Source organism: Morone saxatilis, unplaced genomic scaffold, assembly GCF_004916995.1.
Source record: "Morone saxatilis isolate NCDOM2014 unplaced genomic scaffold, NCSU_SB_2.0 Contig11, whole genome shotgun sequence".
NCBI classification, from domain to species: domain Eukaryota; kingdom Metazoa; phylum Chordata; class Actinopteri; family Moronidae; genus Morone; species Morone saxatilis.
Window position 1 is genome coordinate 14,568,666 of NW_023339663.1, and position 25,038 is coordinate 14,593,703.

The window sequence follows — 25,038 nt, forward strand, 5'->3', positions numbered from 1 at the left end:
CTAACAATGCATCTCATTAGGTTACATTTTTCCAATCTTCATTATCAGTGCCTCTGATTACAGTGCACATAGTCACCTCTAATTAAGAAGAAGTTTACAGTTGTTGCTTAATATGTATATATTAGGCTAGGGCACTTACAATCCCTATAAGCGGCCTAAACATAACACATGGGCAGAGAGAATTTCAGAGGCTGAAGCAATCTGACAAGACCACTCTACATATTATTTAAAAATTGTACCTTGTGATTGAAATATTGAAGTAGTGTATACTGTACCTCAATCTCTGCTGAAAATTCAGTATTGCTTAACAGGCAGAGCTGGATCACCTCTGTTTTCATTGGGAACGGTCCAAACTCCCAAGCCCCCTGAACTAACCACTGCTTACTGTGCACTTTGTATCGTTTTTCCAGATTGAACATGGGTGCAGCATTTTAAAGGTGGATGAAGATTCACACTGTAAATCAGACTTGGCACTGAAATTGTCAGACAGGTAAACTACCTATGATGTAGCAAATGTTAGCCAGCTAGGCTAAATTTGGTTTGGCTTTAAATGAGTAGTAGCAGATTGTGTTAATAATAAAAACTATATACTCAACAATGGCATAATGTTGGCATTTAAAATGTAGAATTACACTGTATGTTCAGTTAAATCTTTTTTGTTGCATTTTCTATGATTTCTGGTGTTTTTCTTAAAGGCATAATCTGTAATACTGAAGTAAACTAAGAATATTTTACCTTTCTAAAAGCAAAAATATGTAAAAAGGTAATTATGGAATTATTTAAACAACAGAAATAAGTTGTTTACTATTACTAACTTGTTTGTTATTAAATATAAAAAAATCAGCATCTTAAAATTGATTAAGGGGTCTTCTGTGATGTGTGTGAACATATCTGTAATTTACATGGTCAAAATTAAAAAAAGTTATACTACTGGTACCTCCAAGTTCAAATAAAACGTTTTACAGTAAAGGAGTTCTGTAGTCTGACAGCAAGTGATACAGTCCCACAACAGTCAAAGATGAGTCCAAACCAGTGCAATTTATGCTCATACTTTTTTAATGTATCACAATGAGCAAGAAACATACTTGATGAAATATTTTCAAAGGAGTATATTCAATTACCATCTACAATCAACTTAACTAGGACAACAAGGTTTTGTGACAAAAGTTTCTTTAAAAGTCTGAAGTTCCATGTGGTTGTATGTATGTTAGTTTCCATGTAATTTGGTACAGTTTGGAAATCTTCATCATATAATTACAGTAACAAAAAAGCTAACAAGACTACAGTATAGAAAAGACATCAAGAACAACATTTTTGGTTTAACTTGCTCTTTTTTGTACATTGCAAGGCTGTTTTTTTCTACCCTCGGATGGGCTGCCTGGAGCCACAGAGCCATGCTTATGAGGCTCAAAGGAGGAGTAATTCAAGGAAACAAAAAGAAAAACTAAAAGCATAAAAAAACATTGTGGCACCAGAAGTCACAAAAGGAACAGAGAGCTCCAAATAACAGTTCATCTTTGAAGTTGGAGCAAATGGTTGTTTGGTTGTTAGTTTGGTTGTTAATTTTGGTTAATACGCTTTTTTAGTGTAACTGCCTCTTTAAAAATGACAGCTTTGAGAACCCGTCCCCTCTCTCTGTTATTAATTTCTCTTTTTAGATTATGTAATCAACAGAGAGAGGGGTGAGCCGCCATTTGACTGGAGAGCTTTACTTGTCAACCAGAGACAAGCACAGGGAAATGAAACGGGTAGCAACATGAACTGGGAGAAATGAAGCAAGCATCTCTGTCCATCCTGTCCTGAAATTTGGAAAATGTCCATCAAAGAGCAGAAGCAGAGGCAGAGCTGGAGAAAGAAAGAGACAGACAGAAAGGAGAAAGAGGCAGCTGGAGCCACTTAAGTTCAGTTTCATCTAAGGACTTTCCTCTCTGTGTCACACATGTCCATTGGTTCCAGAGTCCATTCCCATTACAGAGTTGTCAGTAATCAAATAAGGAGGTGGTTTTAAAGCTGTTTTGAGCCGGCCTTTGGTTCCCATGCCCAGTGTTGGTGTGCCCACAGCCTCTCGTGTCCTCCTAATGAGATCTCCAAAGCTTCCCAGAGTCCTTTTTTTTTCTTTTCATTCCTTCTTCATCTCAAAAACAAAAAAAGTTGATGTCTTGTTTTAAATATATCTATATCTGTATACAGGTACACGTTCGTTTTCACAGTGGGCAAAAGATGACCTCTACAGCAAAACCTTGTCTTTAGCGCTCTCTTTGTAAATGTCCATTAAAATCAAGTATCCCAATGTAAGTCAGTGGATCCAATTACCCACAATAGCGTCTTGTGCCACAATAAAATATACACTTATCTGGGGCACAACTTGTAATTTTTCTTCTTTTTGTTTCAACTGCATAAAGCTTTGGCCACATTCATATATTCAATCAAAGTAAAAACTGCTCAGTGCTTCGGTTTCATCATTCTCATTTCTGAACATTACCTTTAAAATTTGATTTTCTAAATTTCAGTTATTTATAATCCAGCTTTGTGGTTCAGTTTGTTTTGGTGTGTAACATATAAAAAATAAAAGGCAAACAAGAAAAAATTGAATTGATGCTGGCTCTTATGAAACACACACACACACGCATACAAACTCACACACAGTCCATGCTGGCTGAATCTTATGTAGAGACCTCAACTATGTCTTCCACACAAGAGCCCAAAAGATTACACTTTGGAAATAAGAGAGCAAACAGTATCATTGAGACAATGAATATAAAGAACATCATCACACCATAAAGTGGCCAGGTCATATTTTTTGTTTTTGTTTCTCAATTTCAGCAATTCAAATTAAAGCTAGTGTTAATTTATGATAAAAAGTAATATACAGACACTAAAATAAAATACAAATACAATACATGTCTGACATCGTCTGAAAATTAAAATAAAGCAAACATATTTGAGAAAACCTGTACAACTCAAGAATTTTCCAAAATAAGAAAGTACATAACAGTATTTCAGGGAACTGGACTTTAGAGAAATAGCAAGCTTTCAGGCCAAATCACCCGACTTTCAACAGCATGCTGTGGTATTAACACCAAATCACATTGCTCTGCAAGATGAAGCACTTTAAACACACTTCTGAGATTGTGCCATGTACTCATTGGGGCAAGTATATATTGGCTATACAATAGTGGCCAAAAAAGTAGTTCTTCACAAATTTAAATATGTCTTGGTTTTGGCTTAAAAATAAAAATTTGGATTCATTGGATCATCAGTGAGAGGGTGGGGGTACCTATGCACATCCATTTCCATTGTAATAAAATGAAGTGGGTGACTTCTTTGGACATGAAAGCATCCTAGCTATCTGAAATCAAGGGACATCTTCAAAAAACCTCCTACATTTCCATAAATAATGCTTTGGAATGAAGATGTCCCTTAAAAACCTGTAATCTATGTGTGGAAGTGGCACCTTGCAGACACATGGGACAAGTCACTGGTGGATTTCCCAGGAAGGAGGCAACGGCACCTCAGCAAAACCGCTATCATTTCCCTCTGAGACTAGTTGTATGTCGACTGGTATAAATGTTGCTAAACCTATGAGACGCATCAGTACCAGATGTATTATATACATTTTTTGGTAACCACTATTTCTTGCTTAACAAGTGAGCAACAACCTTGACTGGATGGAGGGAATTTCAGCAATGTTCCATGCCAGCACAAAATGACATATGGAGGTCACTTTGTTCAGCAACCAATGATGCAAAAATTTACACAACAGTTTACAGACACTTTAAAAATGAGAAGAAAAAAATAGATTGTGACAATTAAAAGCAATTAAATGAAATATGATCAGTCCTTGCTTAAGAAAAATCCATTGTGATATTTGGAATGCACTGTTCTTTACAAACGTTATAGATCATTGGCTTTAAACATTGGTCTGTTCAAAAAGAAAATCGGCAAAATGTCCTTTGGAACATATATTCACAGTCTTCAAAGTTCCGTTTTTGCAACAAGAAAAAAAAAAAAGTGTTGCAGAGGCAAGAAATTGGTTTATTGTTTGTTTTAGTTAAAGCTTAGCCAAAAGCAAAATGAGCATGCATCTAGGTACTCTTTTTTTTTTCTTTCAAAATTCTACATTAGCAGCAAAACGTATGTCCTTGAAGACCAGACCTTATACATTTTCTTAAAAAAATGGACATTTGAATGTGACAAAAAAGTCAAACAAGGATTAATAACCTCTATCTTACAAACTGCAATGGCTCTGTAACGGTGCTACTCCACAATGCAAGGACAAGGGCCCTTTTTGGTTTTTGGTATTTACGTAAAAAAGCCACCTGTTTGCTTGCAAAGAAGCAAAAACGGCAACTCTGATGCGTACTCCTTTATCTTTTAAAACTTTGTTTTCTTTCCTCTAAAAACAGCAACAAATTCTCAAGTATAAAGAAGCCTCTTTTCTCATATTTATGCACCAATGGTGAAAGTGTTTAGTCTTTGGATTTTCTTTTTGTCTTAAAGCGTGAGAATTATTATTAGTATTCTTTTTTCATTTTCATTTATGACAACAAAAATGTCAAAATGAAATAAAGACTGTAGCCACACTACATGAAGAACAAAAGACCTGCTTTGTAGTGTACATATCTACAAACACAGGAGAGCAGAGAAAATAAGTGCGAAGAGGAACAAGTAGAGTGAGAAATAGGAGTCAGACAGTAATAAGTGCACAAAGGTAACACAAAAATTAAATAAAATATAACTTTCAATATTTCACCCAGGATCTTTTCTGTTTTGGTTAGAGCAATACCAACCAAACCATAAAATTTAAATAATTCTAAAAGAGGATCCTGCCTTGTCAGGAGGGGCATTTGGGTGAATGTTTCCCAAAAAGTTAAGAATAAGACAGAAATAAAGTTGAGATAAATTACCTGTCCATAATCTAGTCTATCGGAATGACCAAGACAACATCAAATGAAGCGTCTTAAAGTTGGACAATACAAAAGCTAAATGTACACAAAGTTTTTTTCAACCTACCATACTGTTTAAATTCATTTCCAATGCAACAATCTACTTAACACCAAAAATGTTCATATCTATCATAAATACAGAAGGTTGTTTTTTTTTTAATCAAAACTCTTTTTATCGCCCGTTATTATGTCTGCAATGCTCTCCTTGTCTGGGTATAATGGGATTGTGACCTCCCCCCCCCCCTTTAAAAGGATTTCTAATGTTAAAATCAGCAAATCATTGGATTTACCCTTTTTGAATGCCCAGAAACAATGCCTTATTAAAATTTCATTGAACTTAAAACTTTCTTAAATCAAGTTCTGAAAGAAAAGAAAAGAAAAGCTCATCTCCTGTTGGAAACAAATGTGTAAAACATGGATTTCTGTAACAGAAAAAAAACATCTGTGAGCTGTTGACCTGAGAATAAAATAGACATTACATTATTCTTTTACTTTTGCAAGCCATTGGTATCTGAATGCTTAAATAGCAAGAAAACTGATAGACTATTCTCCCATACAGTACATACTGGCTTTTTGTGACTGTGCTATTAAGTAGAAATTATAACAAAACAAAGGGACAGCTTGTTGACGCGTATTTCTTCAAAAGGTTTCTTGGGCCATTTGTCAACTTTGAGGCAGTCCATTGCCATACAGTACAGCATTCCTCTACCATTACCCAAAACATAACTGCAGCGATCTTTTCTATTCTCATATATTAGTATGCATGTATTTCAGTTGAGTAAAACAAAAACAAAAAACAAAACGAAAACCAGCATGTTGATATGGGAAAACAATCCACTAACATTTAAATTTTTGGTTACAAGCTTTGGAATTGCAGTTAGTCTTTACACATCTTTTTCTGAAATTGGTTTGTATACTTTTAATGTATTTTTAACATTGCTGCTTTTTATGTTTTTTCCTTTTGTGATTTTTTTTTGTCTTTTTTAGTGTTTTTTAAATATTGTCCATCACTGAAAGCTCTTTTACAATCTGATGGAGTCTGTTCCTACACTAGCAAGATTACTACTACAACTACTACTGTCTTTGACAAAGCCAGGCTGTTGCGGCTCCTCCGCCGTCCTGCCCAGCCTGTCTGCTGACTTCTGACTGCTGTCAGAGTCAGACTCGTCAGTAAAGACGTCTGTTGGTATCGAGGTCTGAACTCCTGAGGTGCTCAATGAACTTGAGGTAACCGTTGAAGGTGAGGACATTGGAGGAAAAGAGGAGGAAGAAGAGGAGGGACTGGCATTGGGCTTCCCAGCTAAAGCTCTGGAGAAAGGGGCCTGGGGCCATGGTTTGCCGGCAGCTGTGGTGTTGAGTGGGGTAGTAGAGGAGGAGCACAGGGAAGAGGAGACAGCAGAGGATGGCATGGTGGCTGATGTTGTTGGCGGGGGAGGGGGGCTGCTGATGGGATGAGTGGCAGACTGCGAGGTAGATGCGGTGTTAGGATTGGGGAAGCAGGCTGAAGAGTGAGGTAATAAACTAGTAGCGTGCTCTTTGGCATTTCTGGCTGATCGCTTGATTGTTCTGTGTTTGTGCAATGCCGATTCCAGGTGTTGACTGAGTGCTTTCTCCCCATCCAACGTAGTGTCACAAGCCAGGCAGTCATAGAGACTTCCAGCCCCTGCACCTACGCCACCGGGGACACGCAGCAACATCTCTTGCAGGTTTGCCACAGACTGACCGAAAAAACAGTTAGATTTAAGGTGGGTAATAGCCGCGTCTTCCTTGGTGAAAACTGCTTGACACTTGCGGCATGCCAGTTTATACTGCACCTTGGGGACGATGTACTGGTCTAGATGGGGGTCTACAGCTTTGCCATCCATGTCATTCTGCTCAGGGGGTACTTTATTATGAGAGGAGGAGGAAGAGGAGGAAGAAGAGGGGGGTTCATTATGCGAGTTGCCCTTTTGCTCCTCTGTTTTCACTGGATCTTTGGCAGATTCTTTGCGATCCCCCAAGGTTTGTGGGGGAACTGGAGTTTGGCTCGCCTTGGGTTGCTGGATCTGCTGAAGCTGCCGCTGCTGCTGCTGAAGTGCCTCCTGCAAGCTCTGCTGATATTGCTGGTAATGCTGCAGCAGGGACCCTGGGGAGAGGCCCATCAGTGCTTGAGACAATGCTGGGTTGTAAGGAAAGAGACTTTCCATACCATACATTGGTTGCAGGTAGCCCCCTTGGAGAGCCCCAGGGATCTGTGGGGTGTAATATGGTGAAAAGCCAGGCATGAAGTATGGCAGGAACTGGTTTGTGAGGAGAGCTGTAGGGTCAGATGCCAAAGCAGCCTGCAGGGCCTGAAGCTGTGCAGGGTCTACCACATACTCCATGCCGGGTGTGGGCATAGAGGTGGCAGGTACAGCTGTGTCTGGTTTCTCCTTCTTGGCGCTGGCAGCAGAAGTGGAAGGGGCAGGGGTGCTTCCAGTTGACGATGGGGTTGGGGGCTTCTCTGTCTTTTCCTTGGGCTTCTCCTTCTCTCTTACCCTCTCAACATCACGTTCTTTGGGGGGTTCATGCCGAGAGCCGGACTGGGTGGTTGAAGAAGTGGAGTTGGATGTGGAGGTGGGGCTTGAGTGGGAAGCAGACGTGTTGAGTTGGGCTGGGCTGGATGCGGCGAGAGACGATGAGGATGGAGGCTTGTTGGGCAATCCGGATGTGGGGAGGCTAGGTGAGGGAACACTGGCACCAGGCATGTTCAGGAGGTTTGAAGGTTTTGGAGGAGTTAAAGCTGGAAGATTTTCAAATACAGACAAACAATTACAAATTAATAGGTATATTTATTTGATGAAAGTACAATTTGTTAAAAGGATATTCAACTACAACTACTTCATTATAGGATATACACATAGAAGCTAAATGAAAATCGTTATGTGAATGACAATAAAGTTAACGTCTTGTGGGTCTAATTATTAGGTGGTGACATATTCACACACGTTAAAAATTGCAGAAAAACCATTACATTATGTTACACATTCTACAGTAGACTGATCGATGGGAGTCAAAATATTATGTTCTACTATTTTATTTTTACGATTACTAGTACAAAATGTAATTACTGTTGATAGTTACACTTACGTTAAAAAAAACAATTTGAAATTGTAGCTGTGAATTGGTGAATGAATGCCAAATGATGACGTACCTGAATTAGATGAGTTAAAGCTGGAAAGAGAGGGGCTACCAACCCCTGGCAAAAGGACAGGTGGAATGCCTTGCAGATTTGGATAGGCTGACTGGAGATTCAGAGCCTGCATTGCAGGGTTGTCAAACATCCCCTGCTGCTGCATGGCCTGCTGCTGTGCCAGTCCTAAAACTTCATTGGCCTTCTTAATGCGGTCCATCTCTTGCTGGGCCATAAGTTGGCGGACAGTGGCTGGGTCAAAGTATTCTTTTTCCTTATCGATCTGGCTGCCAATGGTATCCTTCACCTTGTGGATGTGTTGCTGGGAGAAAATGTGATCACGAACAGAGAGGCGAGCACTGTACTTGACACCACACAAAGTGCATTCAGTCTTCGGCCCCTCGTAGGATGTCTGATTTATTCCGAAGTGCTTGGCCATATTAAGCTTTGCCTTTTTCTCCTTGGCACGGGCATTTTGAAACCACACCTGAACCACTCTCTTTGGAAGTCCAATGTCATTACCAAGTACCTCACATTCCAGCATAGTGGGAGTCCTGTAATCGTTAAAACAGGATTTCAACACTTTCAGCTGGAGGTTAGTCATCTGGGTTCGGAAGCGCTTTTGGCCAGGTCGATCTCCGCTGTCAATGCTCCTGGTACCTGAGGCTCCAGGACTTGGTGAGCAAGGGTCAGCCAGGCTCGACGTTTCACTGTGGTCAATCATATGTTCATTTTCATAGTCCTTAGCATAATAACTTGTTGCAGGGCTTACCAGCCCTGAGGACATCTGGTCATCATTTTCAAGGATAGGAGCTGAGCCCCCAGACTTAGACAGGTAGTCACCACTATTTTGGCTATGCTTTGCATCAGCACTGTCATTATCAGCATTGGCCTCATCACCTGTGGTTGTGTCTGTGATGGCTGTATTCACAGAAGAACAGTCGTCATTATCCAGTTTGCTCTGATCAAAGCTGAGGTTTACAGAGGACATGGTTGCCATGGCACTCTCAAAATCTTCCATTCCCTCTACTTTAATGGATGAAGGACTCAGTAGCGCCCTAGGAGACAAATCCATGCTTTTGTTCACTGGTGACATGGAGGAGCTTTGTCCATCACTGTTTGATGGGGCCAGTTGGGAGTAACTTGACGTGTCTAGAGCATCCATTTTTATTTGCATACCCTCCTGTTCAGGTAACATACCAGCGAGAGCTAAATTATATCCAGCACGTTTGGCTTCATGCCAGTGACGAGAGCGAATGTGTGCCTCAAGGGCAGTTTTTGCTTTAAAAAGTGCTCGACAAAAAGGGCACCTACGATGAGCTTGAGCTGGCCCTACAGCTCTGAATTGGCCTTTTCTCTCTCTAGCTCTGGTATTTTGAAACCAGACTTGCACTACTCGCTTTTTTAATCCCACCTCATGAGCAATGTGGTCAAGCATTTTACGTGTAGGATTTGAATCTAATAAATACTTTTGATAAAGGATCTCTAGCTGTTCAGGTGTGATGGTGGTTCTGAGTCGCTTGTCTCTCTGTGGCTCTTCTCCACTATTTGTGCTGTCGTTCTCTCCTGGGCTAGTGCCAGCTTTCTCCTCTAACTTCCTCTTCAGGGAGTTCATGGTGGAGGTGGGGGTGGACGGAGAGGTGGCAGAACTGCTGGGAATCTGTGGCATTGCCCCAGAGAGTAGCTGACTTGCCAAGAGCGGATTGCTGGGATCAAATAGCATGAAAGGCATGTCAATTGGACGGTCGAGGAATTGAGGGTGGATGAATTGATTTTGCACAGAAAGAAAGTGTAATTGCTGGTGTTCCTGCCAGTGCTCAAAGGAGGGGAAGCCAACCTTGCACTGCTCACACTGGTAGGGGATCATCTGTTGTGCCAGTTGTTGTGTGGCAGAGGTTAGGTGTGCATTGAGGCTCATGTGAGAGCTTTGTGATGAGGCCTGGCTTGTCTGAGAGGCTGAAGGACCACACTGCTGTTGTTGCTGAGAAAAAGAAGGAGATGAATGTTTGATGGGCTTGGAGATAGTCTGAATCTTCTCTTCTCTTTGAGGTCTATGGTGTTGTGACTCAGTCTGGGGCTGATGTACAATTTCCTGCTTTATAGAGGTTTGGTTTTCACGTAGATCAGCAGAAATTTCTGTTAACTGCTTTGGCTTCTCATCATACATGTTTGAGGTGCTTGCTGGTGATGCCTCCTCTTTCTCAGTGGATGGGAGGTGTGAGAAAGCTGAAGTGGAGGGTGGAAGTGGGCAGAGACTTGAAGAGGAGGGCATTGGGGTGTGACAGGAAGACCCCGAGGGAGTATAACATTCATTGGAAAGATCCAGTGAATCCTCATTTTGGCTGTCATACTGTCCATCTTCATCTTCATCTTTGTAACACAGCTTCTTTTGGTGTTTTATTAGATCAAATATACGCTGGAAAACCAGACTGCATTTCTTGCACTGGTAGTTCAGATTTGAGGTGCGAATATAGCGGTCATTTGACAGTTCTCGTCTTTCACCATCTTTTGCTCCATCACCCTGGTTTTCATAATTCTTCCTTGCTTTCTGGCGAGCGTTTTGGAACCACACAACAATCACACGTGTGGGGAGGCTCAGAAGATTGGAGAGCTGTTCAAATTCATCATCTTTAGGATAAGCATTGGCATCAAAGAAGTCTTGCAGCACTCTTAGCTGGTAGTCAGTAAACCTCGTTCTGGATGATCTCTTACTTCCATATAATTCGTGTTTCTGAGGTTCAGGGGAAGGAGGTTTAGAGTCAACTTTTGTTTCTTCTAGAGTTGTTGTTGGCGGATTATTGAAATTGTATGGCGAGTCTTTGTTGCGCTGCCGCTCTTTAAAAAGGGTGTTTCTGAACCAGTGCTTTATGACTTTTTGTGGCAGCCCTGACTTATCTGCCATCTCTTTAATCTGCTCCTCATTTGGTGAATTGTTGATATCAAAGTACTGTCGCAGGACCCTAAGCTGGTCATCTGTGATGCGTGTACGTGGCCTCTTGTTCTGCTGCTGCTGTAGCATGGCTGGTGTAAGCTGCTGTTGATAAAGTTGGGCCAGGTCTGAGGCCAGGCTTGGCTCAACAGATGGTAACTGGGTAGGCAACTGAGTGGGCAAGGACTGGAGAGACATGGGCTGCATCATGAGTGGTGAAAAGAGGGGCAAATCCATTGGCATGGGGATTTGTGTCATTTGAACTTGCGGCTGTGGGGTGGGTACAGTTGGAGGTGTGAGCGAGGCAGAAGAGACAGGGATATTTGGTGTGGGAGCTCTTTGGGGTGGAGGAGGAGGTGGAGGTGGAGGAGGAGGCGGTGGAGGAGCTGGAGCAGCCTCTGGTGTAGGGGGTCTCAGTGGATAAAGTTTATCATAATGCTCTCTGTATTCCTTGGCAAATCTCTCAAGGGATCGAAATGGAAAGAAAGCCTGGTGGATATGCTCCTGGTGACTCTTTAGAATCAGTATGTTTGAAAACAGCTTGCCACAGGCTTCACATTCCAGTTTCTCTAATCCCTCAATGGGGTCCACCACTCTTGTTATCCCACCTGGGCCACTTGATCCTGTAGGTCCAGCTGTCTTTTTCTGAGCTTTCTGTTTATTTTCATTGTACTGAATTACTAACTCAAACCCAAAATTTTCCAGCAGGGCTTTAGTTGCATTTCCTCGAGCATCTGAAGCAATCCTTGGTGGAGGCAGGCCAGTGTCATGGTTTATGTTTATTGAAATATGCTGAATGTCCCTCTTTTCTTTTGACTTGCTGTCTGTAGAATCTTTATTAACACATTCTTCATTTTTTTCAGTTGTGTCCTTCTCTCTTTGTATTTCTCTGTCTTTTTCATTCTGAGAGGAGGAATGTCTCTGCTTTTTTTCAACATGCTGGAGGAGAGATGCACTCTGTTGCAGCAATGCCATCTGCCCCTGAGCCTGTGAGTGAGACTGCTGCTGCTGTTGTTGATGTTGCTGTTGAAGGTGGTGGTGCATCAACTGCTGCTGCAAGCAACTCTGCTGGGCCTGCTGGGCTGAATTTTTTAGGTCTTCTAGCAGAGAGGAGGTGGAGGATCCTGCTAGGCCAAGGGAGTTACTGATGCTGATCTCTGGGTTCAGCTGAAATTCTGCTCCAGGGATGTAGAAAGGGAATAGCAACTGCTGCTGTTGAAGGGGGAGAAGTGCATCAGCTGTCATTGGGAAGTGCTGCAGAAGTGCTGGGTTGAATAGCTGTGATTGCAAAAGAGCAGCCTGCTGTTGGAGCTCTTGCTGAAGCTGGGCTTGAGCTTGGGCTTGAGCCTGGGCTAGTTGTTGTTGTTGCTGAAGCTGTTGTTGCTGTTGTTGCCCCCTAGCAGACAGCATGTCTGAAAATTTCGACTTTTTTACCTCGTGGTTCTCAGATGGTGAGGAATGGCAGCTCACTGAAGAATTTCCTAGGTTTTCAATGCTATGAGTCTGGCTCATATGGTTTCCTCCAAGGATACTCTGAGCTGTCTGAGAACTGTGGTTGGTAGAGCTAGTAGTTGAGTTGCTGGCTGGGCTTGGACTAGAAGTTGAAGTGCTGATGCTGGACCCCCCACCACTTAAACCAGTAGCACTTGCAGAGCTAGTAATCCCTCCTGCTGCTTCAAGTTTGGCTGCCCTGGCTTTCGTCTGGTGTAGAACAGAGCGCATGTGGATCTCCAGAGTAGAACTCTGGCTATATGCCACGTTACATGTGCTGCACTTGAATGGCTTGTTGTCAGGGCTGCTGGTGGGCTCAGGCTGGCCAGTAGTGGACTCCTGAAGAGCCCTCTTCACCTTGTGCAGGTGGGAGACAGAGTTATAATGAACTAGAAGAATATTCTTCTGGGTAAAAGACTCTTTGCATACAGTGCACTTGAAAGGACGAGATGGATCCAAGAACTTCTCCATAGTAAAGTTGGGGCCCTTTCTGAATGGCAAAGCACGTTTAGGTTCAGATCCAGAATCTTCCTGCAGTGAGCCAGAGTCACTGCCTGTTGGGCTTTGTTTTTCCTCTGTGTCACTGTCATCTCCCTCTTTGTCATCTTCTCCCAGACTTCCAGGCTCCTCACCAAGGGATGGGTCAGCCATTACCATCATGTCACCATTCATCAGTAAGCCCCCATAAAGCTGCTGGATATCAGCTTCACTCAGCTCCAGGTGGCTGGTTTCTAAATGTTTCTTCAAGGCCTGTAGTGTTCTGAAGCTTCTCTGGCAGAGGCAGCACATGGTGGCTGCCCTGATCACGTGGTACTGTGAATGGAGCTGTAGTTTTTCTACAGTCTTGAAGGCTAAGCTGCATTGGTTACACCGGTACTTGTAGACATGGCGATCTGAAACAGGCAACTGGGGCCTTTTGTTGTGAACTTCATTGAAGTGCATCTGGAGGGAGTTGGAGGACTTGAACACCTGATTACAGCCTTTCTTCCAACACAGAAATCCTGTGGCATCATCCCTCTCCGATTGTTGATCTTCCAGAGGTGACTTGCGAGCTTCAGCTATTTCTGTAGGTAGTGACACCCCCTTCTCTGGATCAGCATCTGATACATCTGTGAATCAATAAGCCAAAAGAAGAGAGGAAATCATTAGGTGCCTACATACGACTGGAATGTAAATCATGTTAGTACACTTGGGAAGGTAGAAAAATATTAAAAAGCAATGGCAAATTACAAGGCCTGTGAATACCAACAATCATTCTTATTGTCTCATTCATTACACTGTCTGTAAAAAATATTCTGAAACCATAACCAACACAATGCTTTTGTAAAACAATAAATACCGAAACAATGACACATTATTTCCACTCTATGTAACAAAAACTACTACTTAATATTGCACCAGTGTGTGCATACATGGGTATACATTCAGCCATGATTACCTAATGTGATTATATGCTTTTTATAGAACACCTTTTAGCAGGATTTCATATGTGAAAAAAGTGACCTACTCCAAATGAACCTCCAAATTTTTAACAGAGTCAGATACTAACCAGCTTGCTTCTTTGTATCTTCAGAGTTAGAGTTAGCTGTGGCATGAGGGGTGCTCTGGGATTCTCTGTCTGGACTAGGTACAGGTATGAACATGCTTGCTGGCAGTACTTCACTTGCTGTTACCTGGAAAAACAAAGCACAAAGGAGTTCTAGTGTTATTCTTACTGAAAGATAATGCAGTTTTATATTTTAGTTTAAATGATTAAAGGGAAACTACAGACACAAACAAGAAGATTCACAATATAGTTACCAAGAAGGGGGTTAGACCAATCAGTAATGCATACTTACTAACTGTAGTTAGTATGCATTACATTTTTACATAGCAGTGAGGATCACTGACATTAAACACAAAAATCAAGCAAATCATTGCTGAGATCCTTACACATTTGTATATTACCATTTTCATATGAAACACTTAACAAGCACATAATACATGCATACACAGAATCATAATCATACTATTTACTTTGTTTGCCATTCACAGAATGTGAAGTTAAACAGTCCTATGCTTTGGCTTCAAGTTCTTTCAGCCAGTTAGGATAATGGACCTCATGTCTAAACTAAAATAAACTCTTGAAAAAAGGCCAACTGTAATGAAGGGATAAAGTAGGTAAACTACATCCAGCAACCATACACTTTTTAAACTAACTTCAGAATTCTCAGTAGCACAGTTGTAAGTTTAAGTAAATTAAAAATTATTCCATTTAAGAGGAACTGCTAAATCTGACTTTGTACTCCTCAAATAAAACAGTAAAATCAAAAGAAAAAACATTGCTGACAAAAGGGAATGCATTTTAAATGTGAAAAGGTGTTTTTTCTTTTTAATTTTCTAATTGGAACATTTCAAGGACGAATAAGTATTGATTGAAAAAGTACAAAGAGGAACCCAGGTTCTCCCTGCACTAAGGTTGGAGTCAGTCATGTGTGAACGACAGAAACCTCAGTTTATTGGTACTGCTTTCCCACAATCTTCGTCCTATTTCTCCCTCTGTTAGCCTCTTTTCACCACCAAAACGTGATAATTCATCACAGTCACTCATTAACAGTTGCCCATTTAACAATAATCATCAGCTGAAACTAGGTGAGGTTGGAAGATTAGGCCCTGTCTTTTTCACCTTCCTTCAATTAACTTCACAAACACAGTAATCAGCTTCACTCGTCATGCTGCATTTCAATTCACACCACCCTTCCTCTTTACCATTCTGTTTCACTGCTGAACCTAAATTTTTAAGACACTTTTCACTCTTAGCCTAATGACTTACAGGTAGTTCTTCAAAGTAGGGATGCACCGATATATCAGCTGAACATCTGTATTGGCCGATATTCACCTTGTTGACTAACATCGGTCAATCAGCAAATAAGATGATATTCACAGATATTAGTGGCCAATGTTTATCTGCTGTGTCATGTCAATTTTGCACTGGCTAAATGTTGTGTTGGATATTTCTACTTGGGCATTGTAGAAATACCCATCTCCACTGACACAAATTGCATGTAAATACCGATGCGCTCCATGCACCAGCACAGACAGTGAGCGGCTGTTCAGCTCTGCATCTCACATCTTGTATGAGAAGAGAAAATAACTGAGCTGCAACAAGGCAGAGATGCTTATCTTTGTATATTTCTTTGTTTCCCTGGCACAAAAGGGCGAATAAATAACAAAAAAACATCAGCATTGGCACCGGCTATCGGCCAAATTGTTGTTTTAAACATTAGTATTGGCCCAAAATTTCCTAATCAGTGCATCCCTACTTTCAAGTAATATCAAATAAACATGTTTCAAGGGAAGAAAATCTTATAGAATGCATCCTGGTGCATCCTGCAGTCACTTCCAATGTATCTGTGACATTGGAAGTCTGTCTGATTCTCTATTATTTCTGTCATTCTACAATGTTAATGAAAAAGAAAACTTAAAATCAAAGACAGCACGTAAACAACAGTTGTACACACAATACGTAAACATAATCAGTTCATAATGATCAGAAATTGTATATATACATGAGATCAATAGTTGATCAAAATTATACTTAATTTAATATTTGAGTTATGGAAATAAACATCTAATGCAATGGTATTGAAAAGCAAGAGAGTGCAGTGTCAAATCTGTATGGTTGATGTTTTGGTTAATTTATCATGTGTACCATATGCCTTTTAATTACGCCTTTAATAGGCACACTAAGAACACAGATGAAAGTACTGTAGCATGTCATATAGCCTATAGGCCAGATCCAAATAGAGCAGAATCATCCTGAAGCAACAGGAGTTTCAAGGTTAAGTAGAAGAGTTAACACTAGTACAGCACTATGTGGTTAGTGTGGTTGCAAATTTAGCAGAAAACATCCAGCCATTTCCATCTTTGTCTTTGTTACTTCTATATCTAATCAAAACGAAAAGTGGAAAATGAATGCAACCAGCATGAAAAGTCACAAAACAAAAAAAAGCAATAATTTACATCACAAAGTCGACTGTTTCTAGACAACTGCTTCATTAGGCGATTAGTGGAAAGAGCGGAGTATCCCAAGGTCACTTTTAATTTGGACCGCCTAATTGGCAAACATAGTTCAAAATGGCTATCATCCAGCCAGACTCAGAATTAATGAAGCACAATTATTTTCATTACCCCTATCTTACACAGACAGAAAATTAGACATAGAGGGAGAGGGAGGACTGGAGGAGTGTGTATATATATATATATAATGTACTGCAACGTATATATGTGCTGTATATGAGACAGAGAGACATGAGAGACATGGGGAGGAAAGGAAAGGAGAGAGGAGGGAGGAGGGAGTGTAAAGAAGATAGGTGGATGAAGGGATGAAGAGTGGGAGAGTGAACGCATCATTATGCATGCTTGGCAAGAAATAAAAGTCACCTATTTCAGAATTAATTAGGCTCCTCTCCTTAGACATGTGAAAAGGATAAAGTAGCTCTCCATCTGCATTCACCAGTTATAAAAAGGTGCTACCTTTAATGTGTGTTATATTACCTCTGTTCTATCACAGCCCTCTTGTAGTGGTTCAGTACATTACTACCTCTATAAAAGAAATAAATATTGCCGTCTACCATACTAATGTGCTTGCCATTTACTTTCTAGATGGGGCTGAAGATGGCGAGGCAGCAGACAGAGCAATGTTTCACTCTGTGATTGTCCAGCAAGCTATTTAGCTTCACAGGATAGAACATAACAAAGATTTGCTCAGTGATTTATAAGAAAACAGGGCAAATAAAATTTTATTTCCCCTTGATGAGTATTAAAGAAAGAAGAAAGTATTCTCTCTAGGTAAAAACGGTGCACCAGTGCATTGCAGCTGATATAAATCTAACTTCAGGACTTGAGAGTCAAAGATTTCATGACTCAAGCTACAAACGCTGAAAATTTTGCATCTTATTTCCTGTAGGCGTGGACCTGAACACTGAAACAGAAAAAAGTGTTTTGTTTTCTACACAGCCTACATAAATATACATTTACATATGCATATACACATATACATATACTGTATATACATATACACATTTTTATGAGACTTGTTGGCCTGATTTGTAGTGAATAATAACATTTCTATTGCTTGTACTTGCGTTTCAATAGTGCAGGGAAACTGTTCATTAAATTTGGATTAATCTGTGTCACAATAATTTTAACATATTCATAATGAAAGGCTTTGTTTTGACTCGCATACAGGTGATCATAGACACGGCAACAATGTCAGTGTAGTAATAAATGAACTGGGAGCTAAGAGACCTGCTCATCTTGAAATCATTAAAAAATACAAAAACAGATTATGAGTTGCCCTCCCCAAATGACTATGATTAGAAGAGAGCTGTAAAAAGGCTCTCTGATGATGGGCACATTAAGACAATGAAAAAGAGGAGAAAAATATGCATCTTAAAAAGGCCCAATCATTTCCAATGAGCCAATGGGATTCCCTGCAGCCATTTCACAATTAACAGCATTCTTTGTGTTTGATAAAGGACTGAATGTTGGCAATTTAAAGAAAGGAAGACAGGAATGACAATTGTTCTCACAGCTAGGCAGCCACTCCAGGGTGAGGCATTGATTAAGAGCGAGTGACTCATCTTCTTGGCATTGCTACACTGGTCCTTGACCTGACCCACTGCCTGCAATCTAACTGCCCATATTGTGTACAAGTAGCAACATGATGGGCACATACAGCCTCGACTGGCTGTGGTTTCCTTGCCTCTAACACAAAACATAAATGACTGTGGAGATAATGACAGAAACATTGTGTGACAGAGTGGATAGAGAAATAGGAATCACAACTTGGATTGGTGCAATGTATACAACACAGCCTCCCCAGGCGACAAGGCTGTACATTTGTTCATCTATTGTGCTTTTCCTTCACTGCATTCCCTGACTTACATAAACTTTGGATAATGAATTACCTAAAGTGCATTCTATTTGCTATGTTGCTGGATGACCAGAATAAACAATGTGTAGTTTCCGTGCCAGGCTAACACATACCAATAAAAAAAAAACACAGGCCAACAGGTTACCTTGAAATGTGCAAGTTGGCAAAGTAAAGGATTCAAAAGCATTGCTGGCTGAGGAATATAAAAATGAAAACCACCCAGTATCCAATCACACATCACAAGACTTACTGTGGCAATAAGCTTATCAACACAGTCAGGAGCCACACTGTGGAGGTGTGTAAGGTGGAACTGCAGGTGGATCTTGTTGTTGAGCATGTCCTGACATAATGGGCAGCGTAGCATGGGCTGGACAGAGTGCTGCGTCATTACGTGCATTCTGAGACGATTCAGGTCCGTGTTGGTGAACTTGCAGTAGGGGCACTGGTACATCTGGGGGAAGGTAGAGACAGCAAAAGAGAAGGGGGGGGGGGGTTAATAAGGTGGGTGCGGTGAGCATGGTGGGCCTGCTTGAAGAGGAGCTCTAGATCAGGTGGAAGACTGGGGCCCCCTTCCCTCAAGCAGGCAGATCCCTCTGATCACAGAAAACTGTGTAATACTGAGCACCACTGAGTCTTGGCACCCACTTCAAAGTGCTCTCATCTGTCAAATACTATATTGATTTTCCACCTTATACACAATTAGCAGTGCAACTGCAGCAGAAAGGTTAAAATAATTTTGGGTAGATTTGAAAAAGAAGCCTGCATGATATTAAAAAACTAAACTAAAAATTATTAGAAGTACATTTTAAATTTCTTCTTTTAATTGATGTATAAGTTTCAAGCTTATAATGAGGACATGGTAATTGAGGATAAGATAACCTTCAGCAAGAATCTCCTAATTCAAAGAGTTTTATGAACATCTGAAGACATAAGTGTTATCAAAATGATGGTTTGTAACTCTCACCTGCTCCGCAGCACTCTTCTCAGCTGTCCTGGGACGCTTTGAGGAGAGCGGGCTCTCAGAGGTCTCTGACCGCGAAGAGGGCCTTTTGGATGGAATTGGAGAATCTGACTGGTGCCGTTCCAAGTGGCCGGACACTGCTGAAGATTCGCACAGACGCACACAAACACAGAGGGATAAAGAGAAGAGAGCAGACATGTCAAGACAAGGTGAGGACTTGGCAGCCTGGGAGCAGGTCAATCAATAACATTGTGGATAAAGGGCTTTGGAATGTCTTTCTTAAATGTGATATAACTGCATTTAATGGGAATTGGGCAGAGAAAGTGTGTTATCCAACTCATGTCTCCCCATAAAAAAATACCACACACTTTTTACTTGTCTTCCCATGCTACTGCAGGGGAACTCACAGCCAACATGCTCTGATGGGCTGTCTCTTTCACCGTTGGCTTGTCGGGATATCATACAACACTACAAACAACTAATAAAAATATTATTTTGCCACAGGGTGCCACTTTAGGTTTCACACCACCCATATTTCCCATCCACATGAGTTTCTAAACTTGAGACAAGGTACACAAACATACAGCAAGAGAAGGTAAAGACATCCACATCAGCCTAAGACTCAACTTTAAAAACCACTTGTTTCTCTAATTACTTGTCCTCAGATACTTCTTACCTGTATAACAGTTTATGGCCATTCATGTCTTTTATACATACAAGTAATGCTCAAATGTCGCTTAAGGTGCAGTATTTTCAAGTTATAGTTTTGTGTACATTTTGGAGTGACATTTTTTTTTAAGCAATCTGATATTGTAACACAAGCATATTTAAGAACAAAGTTAACCCCTCTGCAAAAGGTCTTCCTCTACATGTGTATTTAACTACATTTTGCCCTTGTTGTCACAGAAAGGATCCACAAGGAAGAGCTGAGGAAGAGTGCTTTTTTATATCTTGACCAATAGTCACAATTCTACCTTGCCAAAATTTGTATTTGCATTTATTTTAAAAGGCCATTTTTAAGGGATCAAGAAATATTTGTTTTAATCAAGCAGTGCCTACAGTTTGACCCAGCTTGGCAAATTTCTTAGATCTTTGTTTCCATAAGCAGGGGAATGCCAGTGGAATTCTAGGTTTCACTGGCATTTCTGCAACCAGCTAAGCCTTTTCCAGAGTGCAAGTGGACTGTGACAAAGAGAAAAAGAAAAAGAGGACAGCAAGATTAGAAAACCTCTTTTCAAACCCCTGAGCAAATCTCAATATTTCCTCAAAGCTTTGTTCTAAACGACAACATGCTTTCATTTAACTAAGAGATTTTTAAGAGATAAAAACATGCCATTGGGTTAAAAGATGGCATCACACTTATGATTAGTTATACCCAAGCATTTTCTTAGGTTGTAGCAATGCTGTTGCGCTCTCAGTCAGTGGAAATTTAAAAAATGTCAGTCATTGTTGGGTACCTGCAAATTCTCCATTATAGTCACTTTTATAGTTACTTCTCGTGTTCACAAGCTCACAAACTGAATCAGTGATCAGCTAATCAATTAAATTCAATCAACACCAATATTAACAAAATAGCATGTATGTTTTTTTCTATGTCTGTGTAGAAATGTCTCAAACTGCAAACCGCTTAAAAACTACTACACTTTATAAAGAAAAAGGGGAACTAGAGGGAGCAAACAGAACGGCCTCACACTTGAGCACTCAGTTAAGAAGCATGGGCTTACGGAGGAGCTAAATCCACATGGAGCCAGCATGGGGGAGCTTCAGTAGCACCACACATTGTCACTAGTGGAAAGAGTTCACTGTGAAACTTAAGGAGGTGTCTTGCCAACCCCTAACAAACCCATAAAGAGTTAAATTTGGCCTGATTTGTACAGTCCTGAAAGGGCAAATTGAGAACAGAGGCCATTGGTAGGGGAGGAGTACTTTGGCGGGGGGTCAGGTTAAGCAGGGCTGACCACGCTCCTGTTCCAGACATTAAAATGTCAGCTCCAATCAGGGCGAGGGCAGTTGAGCTGATTACCCAGTGGGGGACCTGGCTCTGGACAGAGCAGCCTGCGAGATCTCCCAGAGACACCGGGATCAGCCAGGGAGGCCCTATTAGGGTCCAGTCACAGTCAATCCTATTAAACACATCCGCCAATAAACAAAGGGAATGTTAAACAAAAGGAACCTCCCATTCCCTGACATTAACCTCTCAGTCATGGTACTGTCCTCAATTCCTGCTCCTCCTCAACTCCACTTTAGTCCACTCCTACTTTCCCTGAACTCATCTCTCCAGGAAAACAAGGATGGCCATCTGTGGTCACCTTCACATTTCACAAATCTGATTGCTCACATTTAATAGGACAATCATGCTAATATGTGATATATGTTTGGGGGTCCTAATTCCATTAATTGACAATAATATATTCCTTCAACACACATTTCTCTTGCAGTTAGCCTATTGAATTATTTAGAAAAAACACTGATCTCTGGATCTTGACTTTTGTCTTTCCATCAGCAGCTCAGTAATACCTTAAACAACTTTTGACTTTTTACCAAAAAACCTCATAGATACAAGGTAGGGAAGGAAAGCTACTGTAACTGTTATCCAAGTCATCGGAAATGCAAAAAGGACAGCAGAGGAGTCAAAAAGTAGCCTAAACCCAACAGCATCTGTTAAATACTATCATATCAGATTGCAACATGTTTAAGCAGCTGCTCTTTATTGTAAAACCAAATGAACTGCATTTGTGCATGGGGCTGAAAGAAACAAGTATAGCAGCTAATACAACTTTATTATGACTCAATTTACATGTGAGCATAAGAGCAGGTAACGCAGGGCTTGTGCCGCAGCTATAAAGTGCATGCATATAGTACAGAAAGTAAGCTTGGATTAAGTAGACACAAGCATCCTCTCAGCCTTATGATTAAGAGGATAAACATAATTGATTACAAGTACAGTCCACTTTCACAATTACTCAATAAGCACCAGAGAGGTGAAACAAGTGGCTGTTTATGCTGAGGCACTGAAGAGCTACCATAGAGGGGCCCAAAACCGGCTTTCCAGCTCAGGGTGTTTTATGTTTACGTGTGTGTAAGAGAGAGACTGAGAGAGAGGGGGACAGATGGAGGGCTGGGGAGGCTTACTCAGACGCAGTCTTTCTCGTCACGGCCAATTAGAACTCCATAAATCTGATCAATCGCCTTCTCTTAAGAATCCTACACCCTGACACCATCACCGGCACCATGACTAACATCCAACTACTGTATCCTGTTTTTCCATGTCAAAGGTGATGAAAAAATTGTGTGAAACATTGAAAAGCTGAAAAGGAAATAAAGATAACCTTTTTTTTTTGTCATTACGTACAGCCTAACATGGCAGATCGGACACTGGTGTCCGAACATAGATGCGCACACGTGAGACACAGAGATCTGCAGTACGAGCAGGTGATCAGAACCAATGACCAAAACATTGGTTCCTGATGGAGCAGGGTATAAGACTATTACAAGAACAATGTACTGTCAAAAAGAACAGAAAAGCACAGTCCCTGGTGAGATATGATAAGGATGTTAAAAAATAGCTGACAACAACTAGAGGTGGGGTCTATTTTTGCTTTCTGATGTTATACTGGAGGGGGTAATTGAGAGAGCACAAATACAATCAAAAGTAGAGAAAATATGTTTAAAAAAGAATAATTTCTGTTGTTTTCACTTTAATATATATTATAGCAGTCACTCCGGCCAAGTTACTCTGGAACTTACAGTTTCATCACAAGGTCTTGTATAACTTTTAAGAGTGTTCCTGGAGTATAATGCTTTAATAAGACCTAAAACAACAATATATTTCTGTATTTAAACCTTGGTAGCTGGTTAGATTAACAATGCTTGTCCCACTTACAAGTAGTCCTCCACAGAGACCACTATGGGGTCCCCCTCTGTCAGTGACCTTAATGTCTGTCGGGAGTCTGTCTGTTACTCTGACCTCTTCTGCCTGGTCATTAGACACAGAGCCCCCATCTACACCAAACCTCCTCTGACAGATACACAGGGTGGGCTTTTGTTTGAAAGCACAAAAGGCAGAGCGGAGAAAAAAACCTAAGAGTCAATTAGGTGATTATTAATTCATGCCCCTTTTCCGTAAACCAGAGGCTTTTGTGCTGTCGAGTCCCGTAAGTGAATTGGACTTTGGCACCTTGTCTCACCTCCCATTGCTGGACTGTATTATTCAAGCAGCAAAGGGGCTGTCAGCACACTGCACCAGTCTCTGGAGCAATCACAGCCCTGTTGTGCTTTTAAGGTTGAAAAAAGATGACTGCTGGACAGAGTGACTGACACAGCACAGTCTGAATTAACCACAACAGGTCATCTGCCATTGAAATTTTCCAGAATTGCAATCACAGCTGTCATTAATATTCTTTGTCCTTGGGAGATGTTATCCATATTCGAAAATGTGAGTTACAGTAAACAATATGTAAGGAAGTGGAAAAAAGATTCCTGGTATTTTGGACGGGAATTCCCCTCCTACTGACTGACATGGGGTCCTCATCATCTCCGGAGCCTCTGCCCCCTCATTACCACAGTTCCTGTCTTGCCGTGGCAGCTTCAGGCCTCCGGTTGTAAAAAACATAACCTATCATCCAGTCCGTCCACGCCAGTGAGGCTGCATAACTTTACTGTCACTTTGCCCGGAAAAGCCACAGTCTGCCAATCACTTTAAACTTAAGTTCAGCCCACAGTTCCTCTGCATAGTGAAATTCAAGGATCCTCAGTGGTACACTTTCTAAAAGTGTGTCCTCTGATCCCCATTTGCCTAAAACCTTTCACCTTCACACTGTAGAGGGCTTCTGATGGTCATCTGACTGCTAGGCTATTCCCTCTGCAAGTTGGCCATTAATATGGAGATGATTCAACTCCCCCAGTGCTACAAGTCATTCTCTTTTAATGCTATGCTAACAATACCTGAATATTGTCTTTTCCTTTTCCCATTTCTATCCAGGTTTTTAATCTACAGTGTGTGTCAGAGCCCGGAGCAATAAAGGGCAGTATTCCATTTCACCTTACATTTCTCAGGTAATTATTCTGCATTAATAAAAAATAATAATAATACAATAAACTAAAATCTTGGACTAAAAACCTGATAGCGAATATGAAACAATTTCTTCTTATTTTTGAAGGCCAAATCTACATTTATAGAACAAAACAGTACTCTGTAGTTCCACAGTGTTATGTAACCTAACGACATTGTTGCAAGCAAGGCAAATCCAATATGAAGAATTTGAGAGGAGATATTAATTAGCAGAAGTGTTATTAATCTTCAGTCCACTGAACAACAGGATAACATGGCGTTCACCTTTACAGGACACTAAGAGACACAGCAGTGGTGCTTGGCCATTAGACTCCCCGTGGTAAAACTCATAAACACTGAGCTTTCAGGAGTTGGCTCACAAACAAGGACAATTTATGGCCTATTATCTTCAAAGACAAAAGAAATTACAATTTGAGGGATGACAAGCACTCAATGGACGTGATATGAATATGTAAACATGCTCTGTCTCCTGATTTCTCATACTACTTAGGGGTTTAAAAGCAATAACAAATCACCACTGCCCTGAATGTCTCCCAGTTTAGAGTAACAATAACATAAACTTGAATAATTTG

The 25,038-nt window shown here is 40.9% G+C and overlaps 1 protein-coding gene across 3 annotated transcripts in view; it reads right to left on the minus strand.

The window, feature by feature from the left end:
- Nucleotides 1-1,038: 1,038 nt before the first annotated feature.
- Nucleotides 1,039-25,038, minus strand: part of zfhx3 (zinc finger homeobox 3) — a 139,544-nt gene continuing 115,544 nt past the window's right edge. For 2 of the 3 annotated variants that reach the window (XM_035682186.1, XM_035682184.1), the window contains exons 7-11: nt 19,399-19,535; nt 18,685-18,885; nt 14,067-14,190; nt 8,119-13,626; nt 1,039-7,707 (exon numbers count right to left, since the gene is read on the minus strand). In XM_035682186.1, coding sequence (XP_035538079.1) covers nt 5,969-7,707; nt 8,119-13,626; nt 14,067-14,190; nt 18,685-18,885; nt 19,399-19,535 — 7,709 coding nt within the window. In that variant the 3' untranslated portion in view covers nt 1,039-5,968. The remainder of the gene's footprint in view (nt 7,708-8,118; nt 13,627-14,066; nt 14,191-18,684; nt 18,886-19,398; nt 19,536-25,038) is intronic. The other variant, XM_035682185.1, reaches the window with a different exon arrangement.